This window comes from Heloderma suspectum, chromosome 1 (assembly GCF_057233095.1).
Source record: "Heloderma suspectum isolate Gila_16-S chromosome 1, 16-S_ref, whole genome shotgun sequence".
Classification (NCBI taxonomy): Eukaryota; Metazoa; Chordata; class Lepidosauria; order Squamata; family Helodermatidae; genus Heloderma; species Heloderma suspectum.
Window position 1 is genome coordinate 343,799,566 of NC_139458.1, and position 17,378 is coordinate 343,816,943.

At 45.1% G+C, this 17,378-nt stretch overlaps 2 protein-coding genes across 12 annotated transcripts in view; both read left to right on the forward strand.

Annotated features, from left to right (window-relative positions):
* The window catches only part of UTRN (utrophin), a 507,208-nt gene that overhangs the window by 94,981 nt on the left and 394,849 nt on the right, over positions 1-17,378 (forward strand). For all 11 annotated transcript variants that reach the window (XM_084827754.1, XM_084827752.1, XM_084827759.1 and 8 more), the window contains exons 4-6: positions 12,405-12,497; positions 14,583-14,660; positions 16,440-16,532. In XM_084827754.1, the coding sequence (XP_084683880.1) occupies positions 12,405-12,497; positions 14,583-14,660; positions 16,440-16,532 (264 nt within the window). The remainder of the gene's footprint in view (positions 1-12,404; positions 12,498-14,582; positions 14,661-16,439; positions 16,533-17,378) is intronic.
* Positions 195-7,795, forward strand: LOC146359619 (uncharacterized). The gene is made up of 2 exons (XM_084827770.1): positions 195-557; positions 5,679-7,795. The coding sequence occupies exon 2, from the start codon at positions 6,058-6,060 to the stop codon at positions 7,450-7,452; it is 1,395 nt and encodes a 464-aa protein (XP_084683896.1). The 5' UTR covers positions 195-557; positions 5,679-6,057; the 3' UTR covers positions 7,453-7,795.

Consider the following 17,378-nt stretch of genomic DNA (forward strand, 5'->3'; position numbering starts at 1 on the left):
CCGAGTGGCGGGAAAATATAGGCGGAGCAAAAAGGGAATCATACTGACGCACTCATGACTAACGGCTTGGTAAGCTGATAGTGACTGTTTATTGGATATTAACTTAGTGAGCCGATGTACTAACTGTTTCATTGGTTACTGGTGAGAACAATAGAAGCGATATGATATAAAAGGCTTTTGCACACGTGTCTCGGGGTCCAGACTGCTCTGCACCCGTTTTGCAAAACGTTCAATAAAATAGTGTTGGATCCACTGCTGCCTGCCTGGCATTCTTTTCTTCTAAACCGAAAGCAAGGACTTTTTATCTAACAATTTGGTGCCGTGACTCGGATCCTGCTTCGGGGCGCGTCCCCTTCGCGCTGAGCCGAGGGGCCGCGGAGGAGAAGTGGCCACAGGCGGTTGTTTTATACTGCCTTCTCCTCACGACGGTGGCGGCAGAAGTGCCTGGGGACCAACGCCAGAGGAAGAGGGAGACGTGATCACTCCTTTTAGGCACCGGCAGTGGATCAATAAAGCAGCTGGACGCAGCTGCGGGCGGGACAGAAGAGGCTTTTGGGGTAAGTGAAACAGCTTACATCAGGGGATAAACGCGGGACGGTGGTGTGTTTGTGATTGTGTGAGACGCCTATGGGCGAAGCGAGTGGGGAGCCCCGATCTGCATTTCCTTACCCCGGAGATGGGCTAGGTCAGAGGAGGGCGAAGCGCAAGAATTGCTGACTGAAATTCCCACCGTCATGGGCGGGTCCCAATCTAAGTCTGCGAAGAAGTCCCATACGCCCTTGGAGTGTTGTTTGCGCAATTGGTCACATTTTAAGCAGGATTATGGAACTAAGATGACAAAGGATCGTCTTGTCTTTTTTTGCACCCGGGAATGGCCAATATTAGAACCCAAATGGCCACCCGAGGGGTCTTTTGACCCAACCTTGGTATCTGATGTGCGAACAATAGTAGCACAGAGGGGAAGTTGGGACCAGTTCCCTTATATTGATTCGTGGGCAACTTGTGTGCCCCTTGGCGGCAGGCCTGCTCCGTGGGTTGTTAAATGCATGTCCCTTGCCCTTCCCATGGTGGTCAAAAGGAAACCACCGAAAGAAGGACCACCCAGGGTCGTGGCCACGGCACCGGAGGACCTACTGCTTCCTCCTCCCTACAGGACAGCCGTCGCAGGGCGCTCGTTGCAACCACCACCCTCTCCTGAGGGGCCCGCCCAGCGGTTAGATGCCCCCGAGAAGGACCCCTCTCATGAAATAGTACCGGAGGACCCCACCCCTCTAGTTGAACGCCAGGACACTCTCCAAGATCGTCTATATTCCCTAGAGGAAAAATTGGAGGTCCTACAGAGAGAGGCAAAAGGGGGACCTAACTACAACCTGCGAAAGGACCCCCAACCACCAGTGAAGTTCACCTTCCCCATCAGAGAAGTCCCCGACCCTACCGCCCAACATCCTCAAGGGACGATGTTTGTTTATGTCCCATTCACAACATCTGATTTGTATAATTGGAAACAATTTAACCCCTCCTTTGAAGAGGATCCCGGGCCACTCCTGTCTCTGATGGAGAATGTGAGGCTTACTCACAACCCCACATGGGACGATACACAAATGCTATTGAACACCTGTTTTCTCAGCCAAAAGCCAACCATCCTTGCAGGGGCACGAGCCAAGTATAGGGAGGAAAATCCCCAAGCAACTGAGGAGGAGACGGTGGAGGTTCTGCCCACAGGGCGACCCAATTGGGGGGTGGCCACAGCGGCACATAGACGCTTACATGCTGACTATTTTCGACTCATTTTAGCAGGCATGAAGCAAGCCGCGAGAAGGGCCCCCAATTTGCAAAAAGTCCTGACTCTAAAGCAAGACAAAAACGAACCTCCTGCTGTGTTCCTCCAAAGGCTGAGGGAAGCCTTCGCTAAATATACAGACATTGACTTGAATGATCCAAATAATTTAAGGATCCTCACGACTCAGTTCGTGGGAAATAGCTGCCAGGACATCAGAAAGAAGTTGCAAAAAGTTGAAGGAGGGTTGGCAGCTGACTTAGGAGTTTTAGTTGAAGTAGCTCAAAAGGTTTATGAGAGGCGAGAAGAAGAAGAAGGAAAAGAAAAAGACAAAAGGCAGGCCAAGCTCCTTGCTGCGGTTCTTAAACCTGACAAGGAGGGAGCTAGGAAGGGGAGGAAAGGGGGAAGGAAAGGATCTCCCCTGGGGAAAGATCAATGTGCCTTTTGTAAGAAAATGGGGCACTGGAAGCGTGACTGTGAGGCTTTGAAGCAGAAAGAGAGAGGGGAAAATACGGGAGAAGCGCAGAGAGTTCTGTATGAACAGGAAAGAGATTAGGACAGACCGGGGCCCGGCCCCCTCTTAGCCGTCTCTGAGGCAAGACGGGACCCCATGGTCAAAATAAAGGTTGGGGGCCGCTCCTACAAAGCCCTTGTGGACACAGGGGCCGCCCTGTCCGTCCTCCCCCTCAGTGAGCCCCCAACGGGAGGTGGGGGGTTCACCACCATAATGGGGGTCGAGGGAAGGGCAACCCAAGTGCCCCTCTCTCGTCCCCTGTTCACCAAGGTTGGGAAAACACACCTAGAACATGCATTTGTCTGTACCCCCTCCTGTCCGGTGGCATTGCTAGGGAGGGACTTATTGACTAAACTCCAAATTGAGATTGCTTTTACTCCTGACGGAAGGATGGAGATACGGCTCCCTAAACAGCAGAGTAGTAACTACCAAATGGCCCTTTTGAAGGTTGCAGAAGAATCCATCCCAGAGGCCACCGAGGACTGGAGCTTAATAGAAAACAGAGTCAACCCTCTAGCTTGGGCCGGGATTGGAGGGGCCTCTCGTGCCAAGTCGGCAGCACCATACAAAATTCCCCTCAAGGAGGGAGCGAGGCCTGTTCATGTGAAACAGTATCCCCTTTCCCGCCAAGGAAAGGAGGGCCTACAACCAGTAATAACAAAGCTCCGAGAAGAAGGCCGGCTCATTGAGATAATGTCTCCCTATAACACGCCCATCATCGCTGTGCCAAAAAGGGGAGGGGGGGGCCAGGGCTACCGCTTAGTGCAAGACCTCCGGCTCATTAATCAGCAGATCGAGGCCCCCCATCCTGTGGTCCCCAACCCACACACCCTCCTTGTAGGAATTCCGGAAGAGCACGCCTGGTTCACTGTCATAGACCTAAAAGACGCCTTTTTCAGCATCCCCCTCCACCCTGATTCAAGGCCTTTGTTCGCCTTTGAATGGGAAAGCCCAGGGGGGGGGTCAAAAGTTCAATTAGCATGGACAGTCATCCCTCAGGGGCTGAATCTCTCACCGGTGGTCTTTGGCCAGCAGCTCCAAAAGGATCTCGAACCCTGGGTCCAGCAGCACTCAGAGGTGCATCTCCTCCAGTACTGTGACGACCTCTTGATTTCAGCCAAGGCCAAGAATGCGTGCCTGAGTGGGACGGTTTCCCTCCTCAACTATCTAGCAGGGGGGGGGTATAAAGTGTCAAAAGAAAAAGTACAGTTGGCCCAACCAACTGTAAAATTCCTAGGCTACCACATAACTAAGGGGACTCGGAGCCTAGGGCAAGAAAGAGTTGAAGTCATCCGTGACACTCCTGTCCCTAAGTCCCCCCGCGAATTGAGGGCCTACCTGGGGCTGACCGGATTCTGCCGACTATGGATAGCAAACTATGGGGAGACAGCGCGGCCGCTGTATGAGGCGCTGCAGAAAGATAGACTGGATAAATGGAAATGGACTAAGGAAATGAATAAGTCTTTTCTCAGCCTTAAAGCTGCTCTTGTGTCACCACCTGCTCTAGCCATACCAAATCCCAGCCGGCCATTTAGACTTTATGTGCATGAAAATAAGGGCATAGCTTCGGGAGTGCTTTGCCAGCGAAAAGGGCCCTCTTGGAGACCAGTGGGATATTACTCCAAGGTCCTAGATGTCGTAGCGCGAGGATGGCCAAGTTGCCTGAGGGCAGTAGCGGCAACGGCTCTGGTTTGCGCTGAAGCGGAGAAATTGACAATGGGAGGACCCATTGAAATTTGGGTGCCGCATGGAGTGCCACAAATTTTGGGATCAGGAGGAGGAAGCAAATTTCTCAACCCAGCCCGGCATTCCCGATATGAAATAGGTTTACTAACAAATGAAAACCTCACTTTTAAGGCTTGCTCCAGCTTTAATATCGCCACACTGCTGCCAACATTACTGGGCACAAACGGATCAGGACTCCCAGATCATGACTGCCTTGAAGTATTAGACCTGGACACCAAAGGCCGACCGGACCTTGAGGATGAACCAATAGAGGGAGCCAGAGATCTGTTTGTAGATGGATCTAGCTATATGCTGGATGGAAGGCGCTACACAGGCGCGGCTGTCGTTACTCTAGAGGAGAGTGTGCGTGAGGAAAGGCTGCCTCCTCATTTCTCCGCCCAATCCGCTGAACTGGTAGCCCTGACAAGAGCCCTGCAAGCCAGCAAGGGAAAGCGAGTAAATATTTATACCGATAGCAAAAATGCCTTCGCCGTTGTGCATGCTCATGGGCAACTGTGGAAAGAGAGGGGATTCCTTACAGCAAACGGATCTCCAGTGGCTAATGGCGGCCTAATAGTGGATCTTCTGGATGCCCTCCAGCTACCCTCACAAGTAGCTGTTGTCCACGTCCGAGCCCATGGGAAAGAAAAAGAGGAAAAATGGAGACAGGGAAATCAGAAGGCAGATGAGGCCGCAAAAAGAGCAGCCAGAGAGGGAATCCAAGGAACATTCCTCATTTTACCCAAAAGAAAAGAGCGCCCCACATACTCCCCTGCTGAGTTACGAATGGCACAAGAACACGGAATAAGTCCCTGTGATGACGGATGGATCCAGATGACAGATGGAAGACTGCTTCTTCCACAGACCCTGCAGAGGGTTGTTCTAGAGCAAGTTCACCATTCTCTTGGACACCCTGGAGCATCAGCCATGATCGACTATTGCAAGAGGCTGTTTGTCTCCCCTGGCTTAACTGTATGCGCCCACCGACTAGCCGCAACCTGTGAAGTTTGCCAGAAAACCAACCCTCCCAGGGCACCCCCTCCTCCAAAAGGAGGGCGACCATGGGCCTACTATCCTTTCCAGAGGGTGCAGATTGATTTTGCTGAGATGCCACCATGTAGGGGTTACAGGTATTTGCTTGTAATAGTATGTCAAATGACAGGGTGGGTAGAGGCGTTTCCATGTAGGAACTGCCAAGCTAAAACTGTTGTTGCTAAATTGTTACAGGAGGTGGTGCCCCGGTTCTCCCTGCCCGAAGTTATAGAGTCCGATCAGGGCTCACATTTCACCTCAGTTATTACACGGGGGCTGGCACAAGCTCTGGGAATAGAGTGGCATTTACATTGCCCCTGGAGGCCCCAGGCAAGTGGGCAGGTTGAAAGAATCAATCGGAGCCTCAAGGAGACTTTAACCAAACTCCAACGAGGGGTGAAGCTCACTTGGGTTGAGGCTCTGCCAATAGCTTTAACGAAGCTTCGAAGGATGCCAAGAAAGGACATAAAATTGTCCCCCTTTGAACTGATGTTTGGGTTCCCGCCTCGGGTACACTGCGGAAGGAGGGAGGAAGTCAAGTGGGAGGTGGGTGATCAGATGCTAAGGGATCAGTTGACTTCTCTACAGTCTGTTCTTTCACAGCTACGAGCTTATTCCGTTCCGTTTCAGAGACTGCCGTTAGATGCACCTATCCATCTCTTCCAGACGGGAGACGAGGTGTTGCTGAAAAAGTGGAATAAAGAAGCTTTAAAGGAAGGGTGGGAGGGGCCTTATTTGGTGGGACCAACCAGCCACTCGTGTGTAAAGCTTGTGGGTTCTAGTAAATGGACACATTGCAGCCGGATAAAGCCATTTAAGCGACCCTCGCTTCCTTCTGTCACTTGGAAAGAACAGGAGGACACAGGCAACGGTCCTTTGCTCCCTGGCACCCCTCTGGAAGCTGCCAAGGACACAGGTGAAGAAGCCATCCAGGAGCCACAATCGCCTGTAATATACAAGTCACAACATCTGGGAAAAGCTCGGGTTCGAATTACAAAAAACTTGTAATATGAAGCAAGTATTGTGGGTGGTGTTGGTAATGTTGGTTAAAGAAATATTAACGTGGATGGTGATACCTCAAGGACTTGGGCTTGACAGCTTTAAGATAAAACCCCGAAATGTCACACCAACACCCCTCAGACCACTTCTGGTACAGATCCCTGAGAAAGAGAGGCGTCCCTGGAGAACCAGGTTAGGGATCCCAATAACAGAGGAAACTGATAATGTGTGGTTAGAGTGGATAAAGTATACAGCCAAGTCTTTAAATAAGTCTGACTGTTTTGTTTGTGCCACAGGGAGATCTGTGGCAAAGGTGCTGCCCTTTCCACTGGGATGGGACACTCCTTCCCTCCTCACCTGCGTGATCCGTTTGTTCCAACACCCTGATGCATGGGGAGAGGAGGAATGCCAAACCCTCAATAAATTATACCCCCCACTCAAATCAAAGGATCGTGTCAGACCTTCCACAGTCTTCCTGCAAAGAAGAAACCATACCGGATGCATACACCGAAACCTTGCAGACACAGAGGGGCGTATAGGGAACCTGACGAGTAAAGTAAGATGTGTTAATTCTACTCGCTTTAGGAATAATTCCCTTTCAATCCCACGAGCTGATCTCTGGTGGTATTGTGGTGGCCTAGAGTTGTATGAGGTATTGCCCTCCAATTGGTCCGGAGCTTGTGGGTTAGTTCAGTTGGCAGTCCCCTTTTCAATTGCATACCATCCAGCAGAGAAGACTGGCCAACCCCGGCAGAAACGATCAGTAACCCCTTTTGATGATCAAATATATATTGACTCCATAGGAGTACCAAGGGGAGTGCCAGATGAGTTCAAAGGAAGAAATCAAATTTCTGCAGGATTTGAATCTACCCTGTTTTGGTGGGTGACCATTAACAAAAATGTAGATTGGATCAATTACGTTTATTATAATCAGCAGAGGTTTATAAACTATACTCGAGATGCTGTAAAAGGATTGGCTGAGCAGCTAGATGCCACCAGCCAAATGGCTTGGGAAAATCGGCGTGTTCTTGATATGATGTTAGCAGAAAAAGGAGGGGTTTGTGTCATGCTAGGTGGACGGTGTTGCACCTTCATCCCTAACAACACTGCCCCAGATGGCACGGTAACAAGGGCTTTGCAGGGTCTCACCGCCTTGTCTGAAGAATTAGCCGAGAATTCAGGGATCAACAACCCCGTGACTGACTGGTTGGAGAGATGGTTTGGAAAATGGAAACACCTAGCAGCCTCAATCCTTATTTCGCTTGTAGTGATGATAGGAGTTTTAGTGTTATTTGGTTGTTGCATTATCCCCTGCGCTAGAGGCTTATCCCAGCGGTTAATTGAAACCGCTCTGTCAAAACAGATGCTCTTGCTTTATTGTGCTGATAAAGAAACTCCGTTTTAAATGCTTTAAGACGTGAATAAAGACTTAAAGGAGGGAATTGTTAGAAAAAGGAGACTCCATAACCATTGGCGTCTCAAGTTACGTAAGAGCCCGAGTGGCGGGAAAATATAGGCGGAGCAAAAAGGGAATCATACTGACGCACTCATGACTAACGGCTTGGTAAGCTGATAGTGACTGTTTATTGGATATTAACTTAGTGAGCCGATGTACTAACTGTTTCATTGGTTACTGGTGAGAACAATAGAAGCGATATGATATAAAAGGCTTTTGCACACGTGTCTCGGGGTCCAGACTGCTCTGCACCCGTTTTGCAAAACGTTCAATAAAATAGTGTTGGATCCACTGCTGCCTGCCTGGCATTCTTTTCTTCTAAACCGAAAGCAAGGACTTTTTATCTAACACACCCAGAGCATATCTTGGGGAATTCTTAAAGAGAATTCTCTTTGGTGGGCAAGAGAAGTTCTGAACTGTATTTGACTTTATACAAACAGACAAGAGGGTTGGTTTTTCTCCTTCTCACTCAAGTCTTTGAGAAAAATGGGCTCACATGGTTGCAGAGAAACAAATCTGGGGCTTTGTTGTTTGTCAGTTGCCATTATCTAGCAATAGGAAGGGCTGTAGCTCAGTGGTAGAGCACATGCTTGGCATGCAGAAGGTTCTAGGTTCAACCCCCAGCATCTCCAGGTAGTTCGACGAAAGAATCCTGCCTGAAACTCTGGAGAGCCTCTGCTGCCAGTCAGTGTCAACAGTACTGCGCTAGATGGACCCAGGGTCTGACTCAATATAAGGCAGCTTCCTATGTTCCTATGAACAGAAAGCTTTAATAAAAATATGAGTTTTTGGTTTGTTTTTTTAAGCAGAGGGGAGATAAATACTGCTAATTTATGCCATTTTATATATGCCTACTCAGAAGCCCCATTATGTTTAATGAGGCTTACCTTCAGGAAAGTGTGCATAGGTTTTCAGCACAAGTTACTTTTTCAGGGAGGTTTGCACCTTGATGTTCTACATGTTTACTCAGAAATAAGTCCTGAGTTGTGAGCATGGTACTGCAGGCTTAATACGCGCCTACCCAATTCCGTTTAATGAATCGACTACCCTTTCAGCTCAGTCCTATGCATTTTTGTCATTTGTGGGTTGTTGTTTGTTGTATGAACTCCAGCTTCAGTGGTGAGGGAAAGGCACTTAGCACGTACTCAGAGTTTCTCCATAACTTAGCCCTAGTTTTGAAAACTGACCCATTGGCTGAATCCTGGTGAAGTCTTGGCACAAATGAAGTGGGGAGGAAGATACAATGAGAGCTTGTGCATAGCAAGGAGGAGGTAGAGGAGACTTGCACAAAACAAGACATCTGTTTTGATGAATTACTGCTGGAGGTTGGTAGGATAAGGAGGGACGGTTGCATGGAGGGGAGTAGAATTGGTAGGGGGAGAATGTAAGTGCTCCGTGCTGAAAGAAAAACATTCTGCATATGCTCAGAGGCACTCTATATTTAAGAACATAAGAAGAGCTGTGCTGCATCAGACTAAGATCCATCTAGTCCAGCATTCTGTTCACACATTGGCCAACCAGATGCCTACAGGAAACCCACAAGCAGGATATGACTGCAATAGCACCTTCCCACGCATGTTCCCCTGCTGTTAACATTAGTGAAATGTAAATAAATTCTAGTCATTCTAAATTTGCATTCATGTATATCCTTCAGGAACTTTGCATGCTTCTTGCCTGGGGAACACCTCTAATGACCTGTGCATAGTCATACAAACTTACCCAAAAACTATTGGGAAAGGGGTGAAGGGAAGGGAAAGCAAATCGCTCCCTCCCCCAAATTGGAGAACTCCCCTTCCACATGAACTGCTGCACTTATCCTTCTGAAACTTTGCTGGTTTCTTACTTAGGGACACCTCCAAGCTGTCTGTAATTTTCAGAACAATGGTCCGCAAGGAAAATAGGGAGATAAGTTCTCTTTTGGAGACCTCAAAACGTCAAGGCCACCCTTGCACAAAAATACCCGTGGCTATCATTCTGAAATTTGGCAGACATGATCAACTCCGATGGGGCAATGAATCCTGAAATGTTAATCCAATTCTTCCAAGCAATAAAAATGTTATTGGAAGTTCCCTTTAAAAGAAAATCAAAATATAAACCCTGCACCTATTTTCTGACATTGGGCAGGTGTAATCCCCTTCTAGGGGGCTACTATGCCTGAAATTATCATCCAGTTCCGACCAAGAGAAAAAAGTTAGTTTTTTTTTTCTAATTTCCCATGGTAGTCAACAGGAAGCATAAAGACTCATTTTTCCAAACATTGACTCGGGTTTGGTGCTGAGCTGAAGTGGTCCGACTACAAATTGGCCAGAGCAGAAGCAAGATGTTTTCCAAAATGCTGAATCGGGGTCTGAGTTGAAGTGGGGTGGGGGATCAGTGCACACTTCTTATGTATGTGTGTATGTATGTAATCTATACACACATGCAAGCACACCACATATACCCCCATATATATGAGTAGTACTTGCATGCAAATTTGTGTTATGGGCCTGTGCCCCGGATCTTTTAAGAACCTAGCAATGCCCCTCCATACACATGTGGGGATGCCTTCATATGGGATTGATTAGCATCTGTTTAATGGGACCAATATTGGAAAAGAACAGCCAACAAATCAGCAGGATTTGAGATGTCACTAGCTACTTTTAGGCTGATGGATTGCCTTCTCTATTGCAGAGAAGGACCAGATATTTTCATACCACTAAGCTTTAGTTGGCGGTAAGAAATATTTCCACTTAAAGCTAAAGTCATTTTTCAGCCATGAGTAATAAGTTCAATTCTTTGTGCAATAAAATTAGTCTATAATAGTCCAGCATAACTCTAAAGGATCAACACTGGATCTTTGGGAACATTTTATTTTACCAGTAAAATGTTCTTTCTTTGTCAGTGACCAGGAAGATCTGTTTCCCCAGCAAATTCTCTTTTCCTTCCTCTGTAACATACCTGATTCTACTTGGAGTAATATACCACTTACTATACATTTCAATAGCAGTTCCTCTGGTATTCGATATTGTATGATAAAATAAGCCACCTACTTAATGACAGCATTTGCATGTAACACTAAACTGTGGCTTAGCATTAATGAGCCTCAGGCTTGTGCACTCATCACTCCTTCTCTGGCATGACTGTAGTGTAGAGAAGAGATTCAAAGGTTTCATGTCTATTTTTAATTAACTGTAGTGAACCCTAAACTGTGGTCAATCTTAATGATGGTGTATTGAAACAAGCAAGCTTTATAAACTATGGTTTGAAGCTGGATTTTTAAAATCAATAAATCATAGTTAAGACAGTTATAGTTAAGACATAACAACAGTTATGTCTGGGTTTGGACATAATGTTATATTGCAGTTAGTTAAAAAAGGTGGTGAAAGCTTCTGATCTCTTCCTTGTGGCCACGCTCGAGGAAAGGTGAGTGCATGAGCCCAAGGCTCATTCATGGCATGCTAGATCATAGCATTATATGTGTAGAATGATTGTAGGCAATGTGTACAGCTGGGGTCTGGGGGTGGGAACACTATGGCTCAGTTCTGACAGTTTTTCAAGCCATGGAAATGAACTGTGAATTCACAGTTGCCTTCTTCTAATTTTTCTCAGTTTGCCTCTCTGTGTTCTGAACTACGGCTGCACTTGCCCTCTAAATTGGAAACTAAAGTGGGTTGTGGTTTGGATAATAAGTGCAACCATAGTGAGTGCTATGGTTAGCACTAAACAGAAAACAGAGAGGGAAGCTGCACAACAGAGACAAGGAGCAAGTGCCTGGCTCATTCATAATTTTTCAAACCATTGTTTGAACTGAGTCATATTCAGTAAAAGAATCAAATTTCTTATCACTGATGCTTCCCATTCATACAATATTATTAAAATGGATGCAGTTACAATTGAAAGTGTATCACTCTGTTTGCAGGTATTTATGTTGTGTTTTTGCATTCAGTACTGAGAACACGTGTTCGTAGCTTAACTTCAGCTATTGGGGCACTCTGCAGGACTGGTGTTTTGGGACTCTTAAGGCATTTAAAATTCTGGAAGCTATCTGTGTTTTAGTTTGGAAGTAGTCACCTGTGAAGTTACTTTCCAAGCTTACAAATGAGAGGCATTAAGGGGTGAAAGAGATGGGAAAAGGAGATGCTGGCTGAAAATTGGAGGCAGATCTGAGTTGTATATAAGCCAGAGAGAGTGGGAGAGTGCTCTATTTTTAAAGTTTTTCCCAAAGATGATTGCCTGCTCTGTGTGTGTGTGTGTGTGTGTGTGTGTATCTAAAATAGTGCTTTATACCACTGAATTATGATATTTTTGTTATCTGGGAAGATGATGGGTATGCAAAAAGAAATCAAATCCCTGTACAGACCTTGATGATACAATCTGAATTTTTCTCTTCTCGTTCCCATATATATTAAATACCCATATGTAAGTTAGTTGCAAAGTTGGATGCTTAAAACCTCTCTATTCTTTACTGTCTCTATGCTGGCATTTTACTCTGCCAGAGGGGAGCTGTTGTATTCGAGTCCCCTGCTCAAAGGCCAGCTTCTGATAACTATAAGTGCCAGAATCACTTTAGTAGCTTATTACACCTAGAAGTTCTGGTGGGACACCATCACAGCAGAAGGCAAATTGCAATAAAATAGTTGCTTTATATTGATTTCTGGAAGAATGAGGAGCATTGGTGCTATCCTGGTGGCACTTGTATATAGTCAGCTTGCAATGACAAATCTGGAATGCTAGAACATATGAAGAGAATGATACATCTTGAGGAGAAATATGTCCATTAATCCTGGTTTACATTTGTGGCATTCTGTAGATCTTTTTCCTGTGCAGAACAATATATGAAACTTGATGGGAATTTTTTTTTCCATTTCTTCAATTTTTTAATATTTTTGATATTATTCTAAAGCCTTTATCTTGTTTTATAGTGTGGGAAACTGCCAATAAAGGATATGTTCACAGATCTCCGAGATGGGAGGAAACTACTGGATCTCTTGGAAGGGCTAACAGGGAATCCACTGGTAAGCAAAATATTAACTTCCTTCATGTTGGAAGGATACCCTAAAATGTGGTGTGCGTAGTAACTGTGGTGCCCATATGTTTATTTAGAATACTGCACAATTCTCTGCCTACGTTTGTTGAATGGACACATTCAAAGTTAAATCCTACAGGTGTTTATTTTCCTCATCTGGGCTTGAATTTGCATGTGGTCTTTGTGACCCTTTATATTCTCAGAATCCTGAGAAATTCTAGATTAATTTTTTAAATAGTATATGTATAGGCTTTTGCAGTTGTAGCAAAAAGTTCAAGTGAGTGATGGTACAACTTGCTGATCGAATCAGCCATGCTGAACAAGTTATTTACTTTTTGTTTGATGGATTTCCACTATAGCTTTTCAGCAGAAGAGAATGCATAGCAGAATCATCCCCCAAACTGATACTAGATTATTTTGGGGGTAGAATTCTTGGGCAATAGCACATTAACTTTAATGAGACTAGTCAGAACCTTGAAAATCCAAAGCACTTAACATCACCATCCTGGTAATGAGCAAATAAGGTATAAAATTGAATGCTGTTGGTTAGAACAATAATTGGTACATTAGATCTGATGGTTTTGATGAGGAGAAATGAAGTGGGCGTGCTGTCTAAAGCTAATGCCCATTCTGAATTACTTCTGTGTATACAACGAAAAGCAAAATGAAATCTCATCTTAGCTTCTCAGAGGTTGATTACATTCTAAGTGCCAAACTTGGCTGGTTCCTTTAAAAAAACACACATCTCTGCTAACAAATCAAAGTATCATAGGCTATAGAAGACATTCAACTGCAGTTGGAAAATGTTAATATTAATGAAGCTTTCCATAATTTAGCAAACAGTGATGACGGGCAATCTCTCAGTGTGTATGTAGCACAATGGAACTAGTTCAGTCTGTTACCTGGTTCACATGATCACTGCAGCTCACTGTGGCTTATTTGAACCATGGCATCCACGAGTGCCAGGTTGCCTATTCAAGCCCTGGCTGCAGCTTGTCATGTTGTCCGAACCTGGGTGGCATGGCTTGTTGGAGGGGGAAACAACCCTCCAATAACCCATGGCCTGTTGTAGAGTCATTAGAGTCATTTCCCCTCCAACAAGCCATGCCGCCTGGGTGCAGATGACATGGCAAACCATGGCAACCGCCTGCTGGGGGCTGAATATTCATAATGGCCACAAGCACATGTCGCAACCCACCATGATTTAAATAAGTCACACTGGGCTGCAGTGATCATGTAAACAGCAGTTCTCATGCCACATGGCAAGCCACGTTTGAGATGAAGAAGGCTTTTTTTCAAAAACAATTTGTATGCAATTTGCATGGCAAATAAGTGTGTGTGTCTACCTTTGGGCATGCCTACACTTGAGTATTGCATCCTGACCCTTGACTGTAACTGGGAGAGAATGACCACATTCCAATGTAATTTCATAGAATCATAACTGTCGTTGTTGGTATAAGAATGCACTATGGTGTGTCTTGGGCTCATGTACGCCATCCTCACCTTGCACCCCTTTGAGTGTGAGGGAGAAAATTTGAATCTTCTGTTCTTCCAAATGTGGGAAACAGTGGCTTGTTCAAACCATAGTTAGTTAACAACCCAGGATAGCAACAACTTGTAGCAATATCAGTTGTTTGATAACTGACTATTTGCACAAAGTACGATTTCTCAAATTCAGACAAAACTGAAAACTGTGGTTTCACTGCAAATAGTGAACAGAGGCATATTTTTTTCTCCCCTTGTGTCTTACGGAGGCGGAAGGGAAGTGGGGAGTGAATGAGCCTGAAGATCATTACAGTGCATTTCCATTGTTACATCTGAATGTGACTAATGTTTGTTTGATTCAGTCTATACTTCTATTAAAATAGCTGGTTTAAGTTGCCATAGTAATGTATAATGCACTGTATTAAATTATGTGGCCTGGGTAAAATAAGTGAATATATGTTTAGCTAGGTTAAGAAGATGTATTCAGAAATTATGTAGAATTGTTTCACCTTGCTCTTCCTGAAAATATTAAGTGTAAAATTAGATATTTTTGTTATAGTCTTATACCTGAACATTGTTGTTTTTAAAGCTGAAAGAACGTGGATCCACAAGAGTCCATGCCTTGAATAATGTCAACAAAGTACTTCAAGTTTTACATCAGAACAATGTAAGTTTCTAAAACGTTTTGCTTAATTGTTCAGTGCCCTGGAAACTGGATAACAGGAAGTAACTATGAGCTCAAATTTGTTATCTGCCAATCAAATTGTAGTCCGAAAACTCCTGGGATGTGAGTGTTGCGGGGAGGGGGAGAATTTCATAACAATCAACATGCCCCCACCTTAATTCCCATAGTTGGTTGTTCTTTGCAAATGGCAATGCATGATATTTAATTTATAATTAGAAGATCATTTTACCTTAGGAAAAATAAAGATGCATTTCTTGTTCCTGAATTCCTCAGGGATAGAATTCAAACTGATTTTGAGGGGCTGAGCCAAATTATAATTCCCTTTCTATAGACATTTGTAACCAGTTGCTCATATCTCTTCTAAACTGAACTAGATTCATTTTATTTCATTTCATATATTTCTGTACCACCCCATAGCCAAAGCTCTCTGGACGGTTAAGATTCAGCTGTTGATCTGTTGGCTGCTAAAAAGTAGTTACATGATTAAGAAAGTTGTCTATTTTTGTGCTGTAAATACACACTCAAGGTTAGGATCCTAACTTTCCTTTGTTAATGGAACAGTGATTGTTTACAAAACAGGGGTTTCCTGTCTCCCCCTTCCCTTTGCAGTCACTTACATACCCCCTAGATCCGCTCCTGTAGTTGGGGGACTCTTGGGGATGCTGTGGGATATGATATGGGAGGCTGTAGATGGAGGGAAGAGTTGATAGGAATTTCCCCCTCCTTTACATGAATGGAGGAGCAACTGATTTTAGCTTTGCTCTAAGGGTGTATCTGACTCCTTTTCTTCAAAAATTAATTTTGACTTTTAAAAGCAGTAGAAGGAATTAATTTTCAACTACCATGTGATTATCCTTTCTTCAGTTGGCAAAAGTTCTAGTTCAGAAATGATTTGGCAACGTCAAGAAACTAAAGATTATGAAGATCCTTCAGTTGATTTATACCACAGACTCAGCTCTGTTACAAGTGTTATCATGATAAAGAGGGGTGAGGGAGAACCTCATGAATGAAATTGCTTCCTTATTTCCTTATTGAAAGCTCTAAAGATGCTGTTACTGCAATAGCTTTGGAAATACTTGTTATGAATAGGGATACACTGATAGTTGGCAAGACAACGTTTTTGCTGTGAAAAGGAGACTTTCAGGGCTCTGGAATGGTTTCTTGATACTCCCCCCTCCCCCAGTTACTCACCTTTTTTGCAGCTGGGATAGCAAACCCAGTGAATATGGGATCAGTTTGTGAGTGAACATTTCGCTGTGTGATAAAGTCGGTTCAAAGTGAGGGCATTGATTTAAGTATTAATCCAATCTTGAATGGGTCAATACTCGAATCCTGTTTACCACCTCTCCCCCACCTCTGAAAGGCTGGAGGTGTTCTTGAGAAATCATGAGCCACTCCCAACAGAGCAAAAGTTGAAATCCACCAGGATAAGAAGCCTGGGGTAATTCAATGCCAGCCTGAGATTACCCGGGCTAGTTCAGGAAGACAGACTGTTTGGCAATGGAGTGGATGGTACAACAACAGAATGTGTTTTTCCTTTTTTGAAGTGTATAGGAGGCTTTCTCCATTGGTCACTAGAATTAAACCCCCATCTATCCACAAACTACCACTGGTGACTATATTTATGTACCCCTGTGTGTGTGTGTGGGGCGGGGGAGACATTATGGAGCCAGACTTAAATTGTTAAGTTTTATAGCTAATATTATTTCTTTAAACATTTGAAATGGCTCCGATTAAGAAAGGAATGGAATATTTTTTCAGGTGGAGCTGGTGAACATAGGAGGAACTGACATTGTTGACGGAAATCACAAACTGACTCTTGGATTGTTATGGAGCATAATTTTGCACTGGCAGGTGAGCAAACTTGGTGCTTTCTTTCAGTATTTGCTTATGAATTGTTAATTTGCAACAGAACACATCTGCAACCATTCTCTGGCTGCAACGAAAAGAGCTGTAGCTATTCCATGCCAGCTGACCAACCAGTCCTGAAACTCTGGGAACTTTGGCAACAGCCTGAAATGCAGTATACTAAATTATGGCTTAGTCTTGGCCCCCATCTACATGGGGCTTTTACTCTGGTTCTACTCCATCCCCAAGTTGATAGGTCAGATGATGCATGCTGCGCTCTGTAGCTAGCCTGGCATTTCTTGCCCTAAATCCGCCCCCCCCCCATCATTTTGTGTTAGATTTTCCTGTCACAGCGGCTTCAGTGCTGTTTGGGAGTCTGTGTGACCTCAGTTGGCTTCAGTGCAGGCTGGTGGAAGCGGTGCTGATTGGTGGAAGAGAAAGTTTCATGGGCTGGGGGTGTGGGGAGAGCAGAGGGGTAAACGTGTCTACCTAGAAGTAACTCATTGCCTTCAGTTGGACTTTACTGAGTACAGTAGTGACGTTACTGACTTTACTGAGTAAAGTCTGGCCTGGAAGGGCAGGGCTCCAACTGACTCCAGCTGTAAAGGCTGCCTGGTGCTGGAGGTTCCAGAGACCACCTAGCTGTGAGCCCTGCAGGACCTGGACCCTGTTCCTCTGCCTGGCTTTCTGCCTGAGTATGTGCCTGGGAGGGAGGATACTGGGCCAAATGGGGGGACCTGAGGGGGGGGGCAATCAGTGTAGTGATGGATAGCAGGAGACCCTATGGCATTGTGAGTAGGGTTTGCTAGGTATTGGGAACGCAGCGCAGACAGTTAATGGCCGTGCCATGTT

What these genes read in the sequence shown, in the direction of transcription:
- LOC146359619 (XM_084827770.1), top strand. Translation starts at nt 6,058, where the DNA reads ATGAAGCAAGTATTGTGGGTGGTGTTGGTAATGTTGGTTAAAGAAATA.